This window comes from Dryobates pubescens, chromosome Z, assembly GCF_014839835.1.
Source record: "Dryobates pubescens isolate bDryPub1 chromosome Z, bDryPub1.pri, whole genome shotgun sequence".
Lineage (NCBI taxonomy): Eukaryota > Metazoa > Chordata > Aves > Piciformes > Picidae > Dryobates > Dryobates pubescens.
The window spans coordinates 42,795,460-42,808,623 of NC_071657.1; the positions used below are offsets into that span (position 1 = coordinate 42,795,460).

General features: G+C 42.8%; 1 protein-coding gene across 2 annotated transcripts in view; it reads right to left on the bottom strand.

Moving 5' to 3' along the window:
• Positions 1 to 346: 346 nt before the first annotated feature.
• The window catches only part of TRPM3 (transient receptor potential cation channel subfamily M member 3), a 348,624-nt gene continuing 335,806 nt past the window's right edge, over positions 347 to 13,164 (bottom strand). For both annotated transcript variants that reach the window (XM_054178940.1, XM_054178939.1), the window contains 4 exons: positions 11,676 to 11,826; positions 10,918 to 11,117; positions 9,786 to 9,918; positions 347 to 1,834 (listed from right to left, as the gene is read on the bottom strand). In XM_054178940.1, coding sequence (XP_054034915.1) covers positions 385 to 1,834; positions 9,786 to 9,918; positions 10,918 to 11,117; positions 11,676 to 11,826 — 1,934 coding nt within the window. In that variant the 3' untranslated portion in view covers positions 347 to 384. The remainder of the gene's footprint in view (positions 1,835 to 9,785; positions 9,919 to 10,917; positions 11,118 to 11,675; positions 11,827 to 13,164) is intronic.

Sequence of the window (13,164 nt, forward strand, 5' to 3'; positions counted from 1 at the left end):
ATCTAATTTGTACCTCTCTTTTTGCCAGTTAATTCCTGCAGCCTAAAAGCTTGAATAATGGTCAAATATCTTAGGATGCCTTCTAGTAAAAGGCAAATTTCTGAACTTACTCATGTATTTCTTTTGACTTCTTAAAGGGGGCTTGTTATTCCTGTTGTTTACTGAAGTCTTTGTAAAGCTTTCATCCCTCCTTTTTTTCTTAAGTGCAAATATCAGCTGGATCAAGATGCAGTAACTCAGTGGGTGATGCTGAGACTGACAATGTGCTTCCTTGACCAGTGGCTAATGCCAGAGGAGTTGACAGGAGGTGACATAAGGGTATTTTTAATTCTGTAAAGAAGGAGAGCTGATGACTCTTAGACTGCCCATGAGCTTTGTCTAGGCCTAGCTGTGCTTGCTTTCAAAGCTGCGGAAGGCTCCTGTTCTTGACAGTCTTCTCATGGAGAGATTGTCCCCTCTGGTCTCTGGCCTCGAGGACTTACTCCTCTGGAATGGGTTTCGCAGGCCTGTTGTGTTTCGCTGTCTGTCAAGTTTGTCACTGATAGAGTAGCTCTTCCGTGTGTGCTGTGCACGCAACATGTTGGAGTCCTCTGCAGAGTAGCTGTTGGCCCGCTCTATTTTTGGAAGGGGGATGCTGTTGGCCAAAGTTCTTGTAGCATTGCCATCTTGAGGAGATAAGGGGATTCCCTTCCTGTCTTTGGTCTCAATATCCTCATGATCAGAGCTTGGGTGACTTAGTTCAGCCTCTCTCTCTGGATGGCAGCATCCCAAGTCCTCCACTTTGTCTCCAAGACTTCCAGGGAAACAGTCTCTCTCTGCGATGGCCTGGGGAGCACTCACACACCTTGTGTCTATGCAGTCTGTAATGCTTGTGTATTCTGCTGTTTTGACTGGGACACCAAGGCTGGTGAAGTAGCTTCGAGATGGAGAGAACATAAAACTGTGAGATTTCACAATTGGTGTTTCCTCCAGAATAAATGCAGTTGTAGCCAGATAACGACTGCTTTTAGAGCGCTCTAATGTATGATACAAGGGAGGGTCTGAATCCCAAGGGATTTGGCAATCTGTGATTTGCGAATAGTCTGAAGAAAATGCTCTTGTTTCTATTCCAGAGGTTTCCTCATAATCAAGACTCCTGCCAGAAATTTTTTCAGCAGGTGTACTGCTAATGTATGCACTGTTTGCTAAAATGGAAGAGGTTATGTGAGCCTGCAGAGCTGTGTCTCCAGCACCAAGAATATTTATGGAGCTGTCAAGTGGCTCTGTGTCAGAGTGCATCTCATCCATAGCAGAGACGTAGATGTCTATGCAAGATGAAGGCCTTCTGGAGTTCGGGGCAATTGACAAAGTGCTGGTAGGGGCTAAGGGAACCTTTCCTTCTTTTGCTATCGAGTGGGAACTGGTAGCCCGATGCAGGCTTGGAGATCTTTCCTTAAAGATACTTTCAAACTTTTCCAACCCACACTTCTCCTTCATATTTGTTGCATAGAAAGAGTGGCTTCGCATGCGGGGTGTGATTGTAGGAGATGTTGGAGACATGGACTCCTCTCCCATGGGATCTATGCTTTCTTGAAGCTTGTAAGTATTTCCTTCCTGACTATTGAAGCTACTCTGCCTTACAATGTAGGCTACATCAGTACAGTCAGATGAGGTCCTGGATCGTATCTTGGTTGTCTCACCTCTCTCTATGCCAGTCAGTTTTTCTAAGGCAGCCACCATTCGTCCCATCATATCTTCCAGCTGAGCAAGCCTGATGTCAACAGTCTGCAAAGAGGCCTTCATGCAGTGCTCTCTCTCATTCACTTCTTCCAGTCGCATGGCCATGTTCTCTACCCTTAAATAAAGAAGTAAACAGGTTAATTTCTACAAAGTAGAGATATTCAGTGAAAAGGTCACCAAAGCAAATGGGAACAAGTCAGTCTTAAAATTGAAACCCAGGCTCCAACACCTTATGCAAAAACTCTGCTAAAGAAATTTAGCAAACAAATACCACTTGATCGGGAAGGTGCTCCAGTGAGTTAAACTAGGAGTGTCAGTTGCATAGTGAGGAGAGGAGAGGAGAGGTTCGGAGAGGAGAGGAGAGGTTCGGAGAGGAGAGGTTCGGAGAGGAGAGGTTCGGAGAGGTTCGGAGAGGTTCGGAGAGGAGAGGAGAGGAGAGAGGAGAGGTTCGGAGAGGTTTGGAGAGGAGAGGTTCGGAGAGGAGAGGTTCGGAGAGGTTCAGAGAGGTTTGGAGAGGTTCGGAGAGGTTCGGAGAGGAGAGGAAAGGTTCGGAGAGGAGAGGAGAGGTTCGTAGAGGAGAGGTTCGTAGAGGAGAGGTTCGGAGAGGTTCGGAGAGGTTCGGTTTGGAGAGGTTCGGAGAGGTTCGGAGAGGTTCGGAGAGGAGAGGTTCGGAGAGGAGAGGTTCGGTTTGGAGAGGTTCAGAGAGGTTCGGAGAGGTTCGGAGAGGAGAGGAGAGGAGAGGAGAGGAGAGGAGAGGAGAGGAGAGGCGAGGAGAGGTTCGGAGAGGAGTGGTTCGGAGAGGTTCAGAGAGGTTTGGTTCGGTTCGGTTCGGTTCGGTTCGGTTCGGTTCGGTTCGGAGAGGTTTGGTTCGGTTCGGTTCGGTTCGGTTCGGTTCGGAGAGGTTCGGAGAGGGGAGGGGAGGGGAGGGGAGGGGAGATCCCTGCTAAGAAAGGAAACAGTAATTTCAAAGAAACTGATTCTACTCATTTTATTATTATTATTTAGACACCATTCTACACCCAGTTCTACCAGATTCTCCAATAAAACAGATTAATATAATTGCAAGCACAGGATATAATTCCATAGTGAAAAAACAGTTTATATGGGAACCAGTTGAATTTTCCCTTATGTTATTAGTTATCTGAATTGCTACTTTATAAAATCAATTATACTTTTGAAATATTTATCAGCTAATGAGTGTCTCATCACCCAGCAACTTTCTGTAACAACTGCTCTGAGATGATGAGCAGATATAACATCACAATTTTAGGGCTGTCAGACATATGAAGCAATTGAGACACCTCCTGGATTTTCCTTGACAATGTTCAGGTTATGACCCACAAAAACCATTTGCCACAGCAACAGTTACCCAAGAACTGGAATGAATTCATAATATTCTCTAAAGCTAACTGGATAGTCTTGAGTTTTACAATAGAAACGTAGCCAGCTGAATTACTGCATGTTGTTACACATTTATATGAGTAGGACTGTGCATAGTGAAAAGTTTTCATTCATGTGTGGCCTATTGCAATGCTACAGAACACAACTAATGCATCCCAAGAAGAACTTACAGTCATACCTTGTTGGTACATGTTCATGTATTTGTCCTTCCTTCCCTGAACACAATCGTTAGCTACTTCCAGAGGCACAAAGTGTAAAACTGATGGTATTGCTGGCCAAAACAGAGAGACTTGTGAATTACATGAATTACATGGTCTTTTGGTTGCTATGGAAGTAATCACAAATGTGATTGTGTTGCTAGTAGTAGGAAATTTGTGTAGAAACTCAATAAGATAAGGGTAGTGCAGCCAAGGCTTAGAAACCAGGATTAACAGAGTGTGGTGGTTTAGGCTGGGTGCTGGCCCAGATGCCACTGTGCAGGCCACACCTGGGAGGTCCCAAGGGGTGGGCCCAGCCCAGGGGGGTGGTCACAGGGACCAGGTATTCCATTCCCATAACACCCTGCTCCCCTATAAAAAGGCCATGCAGGGTCTTCACTTCCTCTTTCGTCCCCTGCTGCTGCCTAGGTAAAATGGCATGAGCTGCCTCCCTTGGGCCTGCCCAGGCCCAAGGCTGGGTTGGGGGGTGGAGGAAAGAGCCCTGGGGGGTTTGGGTGTACCCCCAGGTGGGGATGGGATGTTCTTGGGTATGTTCTGGGATCTCTCTCTTTATCATGGTGCTTGTGGGTCTCTGTAAAACTTTCATTGTTGTTTATTGTTGTTTTCCTATTTAAACTCCACTACTTTTGCAATCCGTTTGCCTGAGTCGTTATTTCTGCCTGTGGTGGGGAGGGGATCTGCCCCAACCCATTACACAGAGATGTGCACAGTTAAGTGAAAAGTGCATATTTACATTGGGTGGGCCCTGACTACATCATTTTATTCACAGAAACAAAGCTTGAGTGATTATGGTGTCCTCCAAATCCAAAGCTATTAGCTGAATCTACTCACCTTTTGTTATATATATTGCATGTAGCCACTCTAGGAATTTTTTAACATAAATTGGTTCTTTTGATTGATGGTATTTCTTGATATTAAATTGATGTTCAGTTCCACAATAGTTCATTACACAGAACAACACTCTTAGTAGAAATGTGATAAAATTACATCTGCCAAACACTTGTACACAAGAGGATACATTCTGGAAAAATACGGTCATAATATTGTCCTTAAAATATGTCAGTAAGTGGAATTTTCTATTTGCCTGTATTGTTCTTGCACTCAGTGAACAGACAGCTGGAGATGTATTTTGTTCAGGAACAGTTTTGAATTAAACCAGTATTTCACAATAAGAATGGACAAGTTTTGCTTTGGATTTTTTCCCCCATATGTATTGAAGATAGTATAAACCTTTTGGCAAATACCATGGTATCTATGTATGATGTCTCCACTGCACCTGTGCTTTTCCTTATAGCAAGATTTATCCAAAGTATGAGAACGTGCCAAGCCATGCTAACAGATGGGAATGAGAACAGAAAAAGAGGATGCTACAAGTGAAATGTGCATCAACTGTGCTCTGCTGAAGCTCAAAAATTTCTAATGGTGAAACCAACTTGGACACTCTGAGGACAATATTCAGTAACTAGGGAAAAATAGACGGTCTTAACTGGCACCTTAACTGGAACCTGGCAAAGCCTTTATATTACCTCTGGTGAACCTTTTTAATTATGATTTGGGAGATGATGGCTTTGGCTGGCATTTGTTTTGGCTATATTTATTTTTAACCTTTGCACATGAGTTCTTCAATAATTTAATTGAAGTAGTGATTTAATGGTAGTAAGGCAATCCTTTCAGGAGTAGGCCTCTTAACTGAGTGCTAGAATTAGTTTCACAAGTCCCTTGGTAGATCTATGTCCATTTTTAAGGCATCATTTATACTTGAAAATCCTTTTAAACTGCCACAAGGAGTGTAGACATTGAAAGTCACTTACAGGGGTCTCCACTCTGCTTGTTGTAGGTGATGGTAGGATGGTTTTACTTAAGTAAAACATAGGCAACATTTCACAAGCCTGTAACAAGCTGTGGGTACTTTGCCTGACATCACTTTGTAAAGCATTGCTGATGCAAGCGGCCAGCCAGTTTTCACAGGTGCAGTGGTTTCTGCAGGCTAAGGAAGCTGGGCTGTCCTGGCTGTGTTCCCATCGGACGCCTAAGACCATTTAACTCTTTGTGACCACAGCGAGATGCCATTGGATTCACAGACTGAATTTCCTGCTGTCGCTCTGCACATGTAGCTGAATCTGCTAGGCTTGGTAGTGGCCCTTTTACCAACCCAAGTCTGTTTCTTCAGCCTGTGCACTTCAGTCTACTGTTTCTGAAACCTGCGTAATACATCTGCATTCACATTGATGTTCTTAGTGTCATTGCACTACATTGCCCATTGCACATTGGACTAAAGCATGAAGGTACTGTAGTAATGGACACCATACAGTACCTACTCTAACCAGCTTAGCTGCTTTTTAAAGAGTTATGATGTGACTCTGCTCAGATTTGCATTGGGTTTGAAAGAACTGAAGAAACTGTTGTAGTGACTTCATGCTAGATCAAGAAAACCAGTACATAGTTTATCATATTATGCATGTCTCTGTTCTGGTCAGAATGTGCCACTGGAAGTTTCACAGTGACTAGAAAGGAAGGCTCTCCACGAACAGTTGTGATTCTCCTGCTGTAGTGAATTTCTCCAACTTTGCTTTTCTCATAGGTTTCCAGAAGATTCAGTAAGATTTGCCTATGCTGATAAATGCTGTTAAGGGAAACACCTTACAGCTTTGTACTGCTTTGCATTTTCCTGCTTAGTCAATCACTTCTCTGATGTGTATCACTAAGCTGCTGCTATTTCTGTGTGCCTGTGTGAAATCCTAGGTATTGAGTTACTCCTCCAAGTTACTTAGTACCTGGAGTCAGAAGAGGACAAATGTGTGAATTATTGCTTTTAACTTCTGAATGTGAAAGTGTCAGGTAAAGGACATATTCTGTGTGAGGACACCAAATCTGGACACGTCTGTAATGTTGTTATATGAGAAGTAAGGTAATTACTGAATCAAGACAGGCCCCTACAGGATGGACTGTTTCTGGGTGAGAGTATAAACTGCAGCTTGTTGTAGGCCAGACAGACAAGATGCTGTGGTCCTGACCCAGCACAGCCATTGAACACTTAACTGAAAACCACCCAGGTCAATGAACAGAGACAGGATCTTTTTGTTTTGTTTTCCTGGGGCTGAGCCTGAAAGCAAGAGTCTGTTCCCTATCTCCTGTTTCCCTCTGCTCCCTCTTCCAGGTGTACTGGGCTTTGCACCTTTCATGTGCAGCTCTGTTTCCTCCAAGAAGGACCTGGAACACTCTGAGAAATCTGTCTGCAAGTAGGAACTGCTCAGTCAAGGGGTGAGTGCACGTATGTCACACATGGCTTGTCCCAGCCATCTATGGCTTTCATAGTAGTTCCCTGACCATTGGGCTACCATAACACAAGAAAAAAAAAGTACTCAGTTGTACCACAGATCAGCTTAGCCCACTATCTCAGTTTGATGTAACTCTTCCCTCCTTATATTCTTCATTCTCTAAACATTTTCCGCTCAGGAACTCCATGGGCTCAATATGCTTTCCAAATATTTAGCAGTCCTTACTGGAGTACTTGTCCATAAGCTTTTCTAGTCTCTGAATTCCTACAGACTTTCAGCTGATGTATCAGATTCTTTTAGACCTCATCAGCTTTCAAGAATTTTGTCCATTCCACTAGTTACTGCATGGAAAAAAAAAATCACCTATTTTTGTTTAATTTTGAACCTGTGCTCCTGCTAGGTTAATCTGTTGTTCTCTTACATCTTGTTCTGGGAGAGACAGCAAACAATTGATTTCAACTTACTCTCTCCTTGCACTCATAATTATATAGACTTCTATCATTCCATTTCTCTTGTCTCTTTCAGAGGTGGTGAATGGTGCCACATCCAGCTGGCGGCCAGTCACCAGTGGTGTCCCCCAGGGATCAGTGCTGGGCCCCATCCTCTTTAACATCTTCACTGATGATATGGATGAGGGGATTGAGTCAGTCATCAGCAAGTTTGCAGGTGACACCAAGTTGGGAACAGATGTTAGTCAGTTAGAGGGTGGAAAGGCTCTGCAGAGGGACCTCGACCGACTGGACAGATGGGCAGAGCCCAACAGGATGGCATTCAACAAGTCCAAGTGCCGGGTGCTGCACTTTGGCCACGGCAACCCCATGCAGAGCTACAGGCTGGGGTCAGAGTGGCTGGAGAGCTGCCAAACAGAGAGGGACCTGGGGGTGCTGATTGACACCCGCCTAAACATGAGCCAGCAGTGTGCCCAGGTGGCCAAGAAGGCCAATGGCATCCTGGCCTGTATTAGGAATAGTGTGGCCAGCAGAAGCAGGGAGGTCATTGTGCCCCGGTACTCTGCATTGGTTAGGCCACACCTTGAGTCCTGTGTCCAGTTCTGGGCCCCTCAGTTTAAGAAGGACATCGAGACACTTGAACGTGTCCAGAGAAGGGCAATGAGGCTGGTGAGAGGCCTTGAGCACAAGCCCTGTGAGGAGAGACTGAGGGAGCTGGGATTGTTTAGCCTGGAGAAGAGAAGGATCAGGGGTGACCTCATTGCCCTCTACAGCTACCTGAAAGGTGGTTGTAGCCAGGAAGGGGTTGGTCTCTTCTCCCAGGCAACCAGCACCAGAACAAGAGGACATAGTCTCAAGCTGCACCAGGGGAGGTTTAGGCTCGAAGTGAGGAGAAATTTCTTCACCGAGTGAGTCATTCGTCATTGGAATGTGCTGCCCAGGGAGGTGGTGGAGTCACCGTCCCTGGAGGTATTCAAGAGGAGATTGGACGTGGCACTTGGTGCCATGGTCTAGTTGTGAGGTCTGTCGAGACAGGTTGGACTTGATGATCCTTGGGGTCTCTTCCAACCTTAGTTATACTGTGATACTGTGGTACTTTGACATTTTTACAAGGAAGCCCTTCCATGCCTTACCATTCTCCTCCTCAAATATGCATTTAGAAAAGATGTATTTCAGGTATACTGTATTCATTAAGCAGACAACTAAAGGATAGCACATCTACTAATCGTGCTCTGGGAGAGATTTATTTCAAAACCAGATTATACCTTTTAGGCATAGCTGCAGCAGGGGCAGTGCCAGATTGCATACAAGTAGAGTGTTATATCTGTGCAATCGACTGCAATGACAACTCAACTGACTTCTGTTATTGAAGCTAGAGTGGCAGATGACATGCAATTGACAGCCATAGACAGGATAACACAGAGAGAATCTAGATCAAAGCATGGAAGTGATGGTATGGATGAAAACCACATAAATAGCTGTTCTCAAGTTCCACCAAGTCTGGATGCATTTAAAGGAGCAGCGATCTAACCTCCATTTCTGCCAAAAAACCCTTTGGGAAACAAGGCAGTTTTCTGAAAAATTGACCACAGAAATTACAACTCATCAATTACATACTCCAGCCCTTTGAAAATGTGCATGCACTCAGCTTAGGTCATCTAAGTAACCTTTAACTCTGCTCACTGTTCAGGGAATGGAGTTTTCAGTGGTTCAGCAGTTTTATGAATATCTGACAGGATGTTGCCCTAAAATACTTCTTGGTAACAGTGCTATGAATCGACCAACAAGCTCTGCTCTCCAGCTTAGACTGTGTTGCTCAGCTGCTGTGTGATGAAAACATGTAAGTACTACATCAGAATTTTTATGAGTTTTTAGGATGAATGAATTTGAAGATGGGCAACTTTCACTAAAATTAGCATATTGCCTTTGTCCTCTGTGCATCTCATTGCTATTGGTGAAATGCCTAGTTCCTTTTAAATTAATGTCAAGATTCCTATTGCTCTCAATGAAACTAGCTTACCTGGTAAGGCCATCTGGAACAAGGCTTGCTTTTTTCATGATTGGCTAGCAGGTCAGTGCCAAAGCCATTGTTTTCATTGAGGAGCTCTCATTTGCTCTACCATTGTATTCTGACCACTTGTGCCCTAAAGTTCTGCTTTAGGAACTGAAATCCAATAATAATTTATGTTTCTCACTACATCAGTTGTATACATCTGATTAAAAGATTTGCATTTTCAAAACTTTGAGGAACATTTGCTTTAGCAAAAAAGGAAAGAAATTAGAATAGAATAGAATAGAATAGAATAGAATAGAATAGAATAGAATAGACCAGGTTGGAAGAGACCTTCAAGATCATCGCGTCCAACCTAATATCAAACCCACCTAATCAACTAAACCATGCAACCAAGCACCCTATGAAATCTCCTCCTAAACACCTCCAATGATGATGACTTCACCACCTGCCCAGGCAGCCCATTCCAATGGGCAATCACTCTCTCTGTGTAGAACTTCTTCCTAACATCCAGCCTAAACCTTCCCTGGCACAGCCTGAGACTGTGTCCTCTTGTTCTGGTGCTGGTTACCACCTCTTGTCGCTTTTTAGTTAAGACTCATTAAAGATAGCTTAAATAGTTCCCTTTTCAAGAAAAAGGAAGGGTGAGATTGGCAACAGCAAAACATTTCCTGATCAACTCATGAGAGATCAACCAGAAAAAGTGCACCTTTCTGAAGTGACACGGATTCTTTCATCATTGGAGGAGTTGAATCTGTCATCCTTTTCTCTAAAATATTCTTCTATGCACTGCTCTTCAAAATCATGGACTTTTTTCAGTTCATCCTCAGTTATGAACAGTTCTGTGGAAACAATAGAAAAAAATGTGAATTTGTCAAAGATTAACACAGGAACTTAACTACATTCTTATTGTGGAATTCATGGACTAAATGTTCAAAAGCAGGCTTCAAATTTGTCTGGTGTTTTTGTATGAAAGCAGATAGATGCAGCTAATTACCAAATTAGTGGCTTCAGTTATATCTGATTCTGGAGATGAGAACACTTAAGCAGGCAAATACTGAGCAAACATGAATGTGTTTTGATTGCATGAAATCTAAACACAGCTGCTGGTCAGGGCCTGGAAAGACAGTGGGAGCAAAAGCCCACCTGTAAACTAAGACAAAATATAATCAAATTAGCTGCCAGCTAGGAAAGGAGTCTGAGTACAGAGAGTCTATCTGGCATGGCAAGAGTTATCTGCAGGCAGCAGCAAGGGCTGTGGCAGACAGTGTGATGTGAGTGGGAGGGAGGAAAGCAGTCTGGTGGCACTTGCAACTTCAATGCCACCACATGGCTTCCATTCTGTTCTAAGAGTTATGAGAGTTCATATTAAAGTGTCTGAAGGAACTATTCCTCCAGTTTAAGTCCATGTCAAAGAGAGAACATGTGTATACAAAATAATTACTTCTCACCATATCTCAGCTTATCTAGGCAAAAAAGTGTTGAGGGAAGTATGTGTTGTTTGCTCAAAAAGTAGCAATGCTTTATTTTCAGAGAAATCTGGAAGTGTGGTGGACTGTAAGAAGAATTCCAGCAATAGAAGACCTCTAGCAACAGCAAAACAAACCTCTTTGCTTTAAAGAAACAAAGAGGGTAACAACCCCCAAAAATCCCAGAAAATACATAGCTGCCTTCTGAGAAGAAATCAGAATTGAGCAATGCAGTCAACCCAATTCTGGTAAGATTTCTGCAGTTGAAAGTAGTTCTCTGATGGAAAAGTTATATCTGGATTTAGCCTTCAGTCATGTCAAACCATGTCAGGGCCATTTGCAAGTGTCACTGTAAAATTGTCTAAGGCTTACTTAATCCATAGTCTCTCTCATCTGGGTCACTTTCATTCTTCCGCCATCTGCAGCAGAGGTGTTGGAATATCATAGTCATATGGCTGAAAATGATCAGAGGTGGTGGGAGAACAGGTCTTTCATGAAATGTCATGATTAGCTGATATCTTTGAAACTTCCATACTTGATTGGATATGGATTTGACTTCGAAAAATGTATTGCTAGAAGGCAAGAAGAGGAAAATAACATCAGATTGAAATGGTTTTAGGTACTTTGCTGAAGATGATATGACAGCACCTTAACTAGACACATTCCACTAGTGGTGGCAATGTTTCCTTGTCACAAAAGGAAAAGAAAAGAAAAGAAAGGAAAGAAAAGAAGAACAAAAAGAATGAATACATTTATGCTTTTGCAAAGCATTGTGGTAGTGAGCCAATTCAAAGTATCTTACTGTTGCGTATGTCCACTCTGTACAACTACCCAACAAGGCAGGAAAGTATTTCTGTTCTTGTTTACTGTATCAGGAGTGGATGATGCAATAACTGAACTTTAATTTTTTTTGACATCTCAGCCCTGATTCCCATCAGGTTTTTGTCCTTGAAAGTGAAACAATTTGAAAAGCTTGGCATTTCCCTCAAGCTACTGCATCTTTGCCTCTCTCACCCTCGCATCCCCTGAAAATGCGTCTCAGACAAAGTCTTCATCCTAGCAGCCTGCTTAGACTGTGAAAGAATAATGTCCATCCCCCAGAAATCCATATTTTGTAGTGTGTCACTCACTTGAAAACAGCAATGAGGAGGTTCACCAAAAGGATGTTTGCAACCAAGAGGTAACAGGCCATGATGGCAGGAACAATCCATGCTCCTGTCTTGCAGGGAGGTAGCTGGATTATTTTGCCATCTTCTCTGGTTTCATTTTGACCACAAGGAGCTGGGAACAAAAATGCAAAAAAATGCAAGATAGGAATGAATCTTATTTTTCAGTGCTTTTTACCAAAGTACTTAAATATTTATAAAGGGCCTGCCTGCCAAAACAGTATCTTCTAAAAAACAGTAGCACTGATGCTTCTCCCAAGAAGTCTGCACTTGCTATCAAAGAATATACAACCAGCAGTTCTTGTAATTGTGTGTTATCTGTCATGAATATCAAGATATTTTCCTCAGAAATTGCAGGAGATGTTCTTGGTGTGAGAAAGCTGCCTGGTTGTGTTTGGCTAAAATACCATGGTATTCTGGCAGTAATTAGTGGCTGGGGGTGGGGAGGGAAAGTTTAATCCTGGAAAAAAAAGCCATGCATATTATTTCTTTAATGGTGAAAGCCTGGTCTTTCTTGATTGATGGAGAAAGATGTGATAAACAGCATAGGGAAAAATGAAGTACATGAATGTAAATTAAAGACCAGACATTTATTGCTGTGCACTACACTGCCCTGAGTCCCTCTGGGATATACTCACAGTGACCTTCTGCTGTTAAGGACTTTTGATTATATGCCTAGAAACAGTGGGGGGAAGATTATTGAGTCTTTACTGTACCATGTAAAGGGACTTGTAAGCAACAGAGTTGCTATGTGTTTCTTCCCCAAATGCTTTGGAACCAAAATGTTCTCAATATTAACACTGCAGAACTGAATCAAGGAGAGAGAAAAAAAATAGTGAATTAGTTTTCCATGATTATTTTTATATGTGCCTTCTTATATTGTGGTGGGTGATTTGCATTTGCAAGTGTTTGTCAGTGTATCTCTTACTAGCCTTAGTCCTAGTGGTCCTAAGTACCTCTGTCATCAGCTCTTCAAGAAAATATATGAAGAAGCAGCTGACATACACAAACCACCTTAATAAATTTTATGCAGCAATATAGCTCGTTTCCCCTCATTCCCACTGAAAAGAAGATTAAGTGAGGAATTTTCGAAGTACTCAGCACTGGCTCAGTTCCTGTTGATATCAGTGAGAGTTTCCCACTGACTTCATGGACAACAAAGTCTGCCAAAGCTCTGTTTTGTAGAATTCCACTAGGTCAACAAATCCAGGATTTCCAATACCAGCTATTGCTTATTAAAAAGGTCCTTCTGAACTTGGGTCACAGAGCATGAGATTCAGCTGTGGCTGTCTGCACTGGCCATCATATGGTATTATGTGTGATTTAGGTACTTGGTTTTGGGCGCTACATATATCTTTTAGACTATTACATATAGAAATATTACAGACACATGGACTCAAAGAGTACACTATACACCAGCTGCAAACAAGAATTCTCCCCAAATACTCAACTC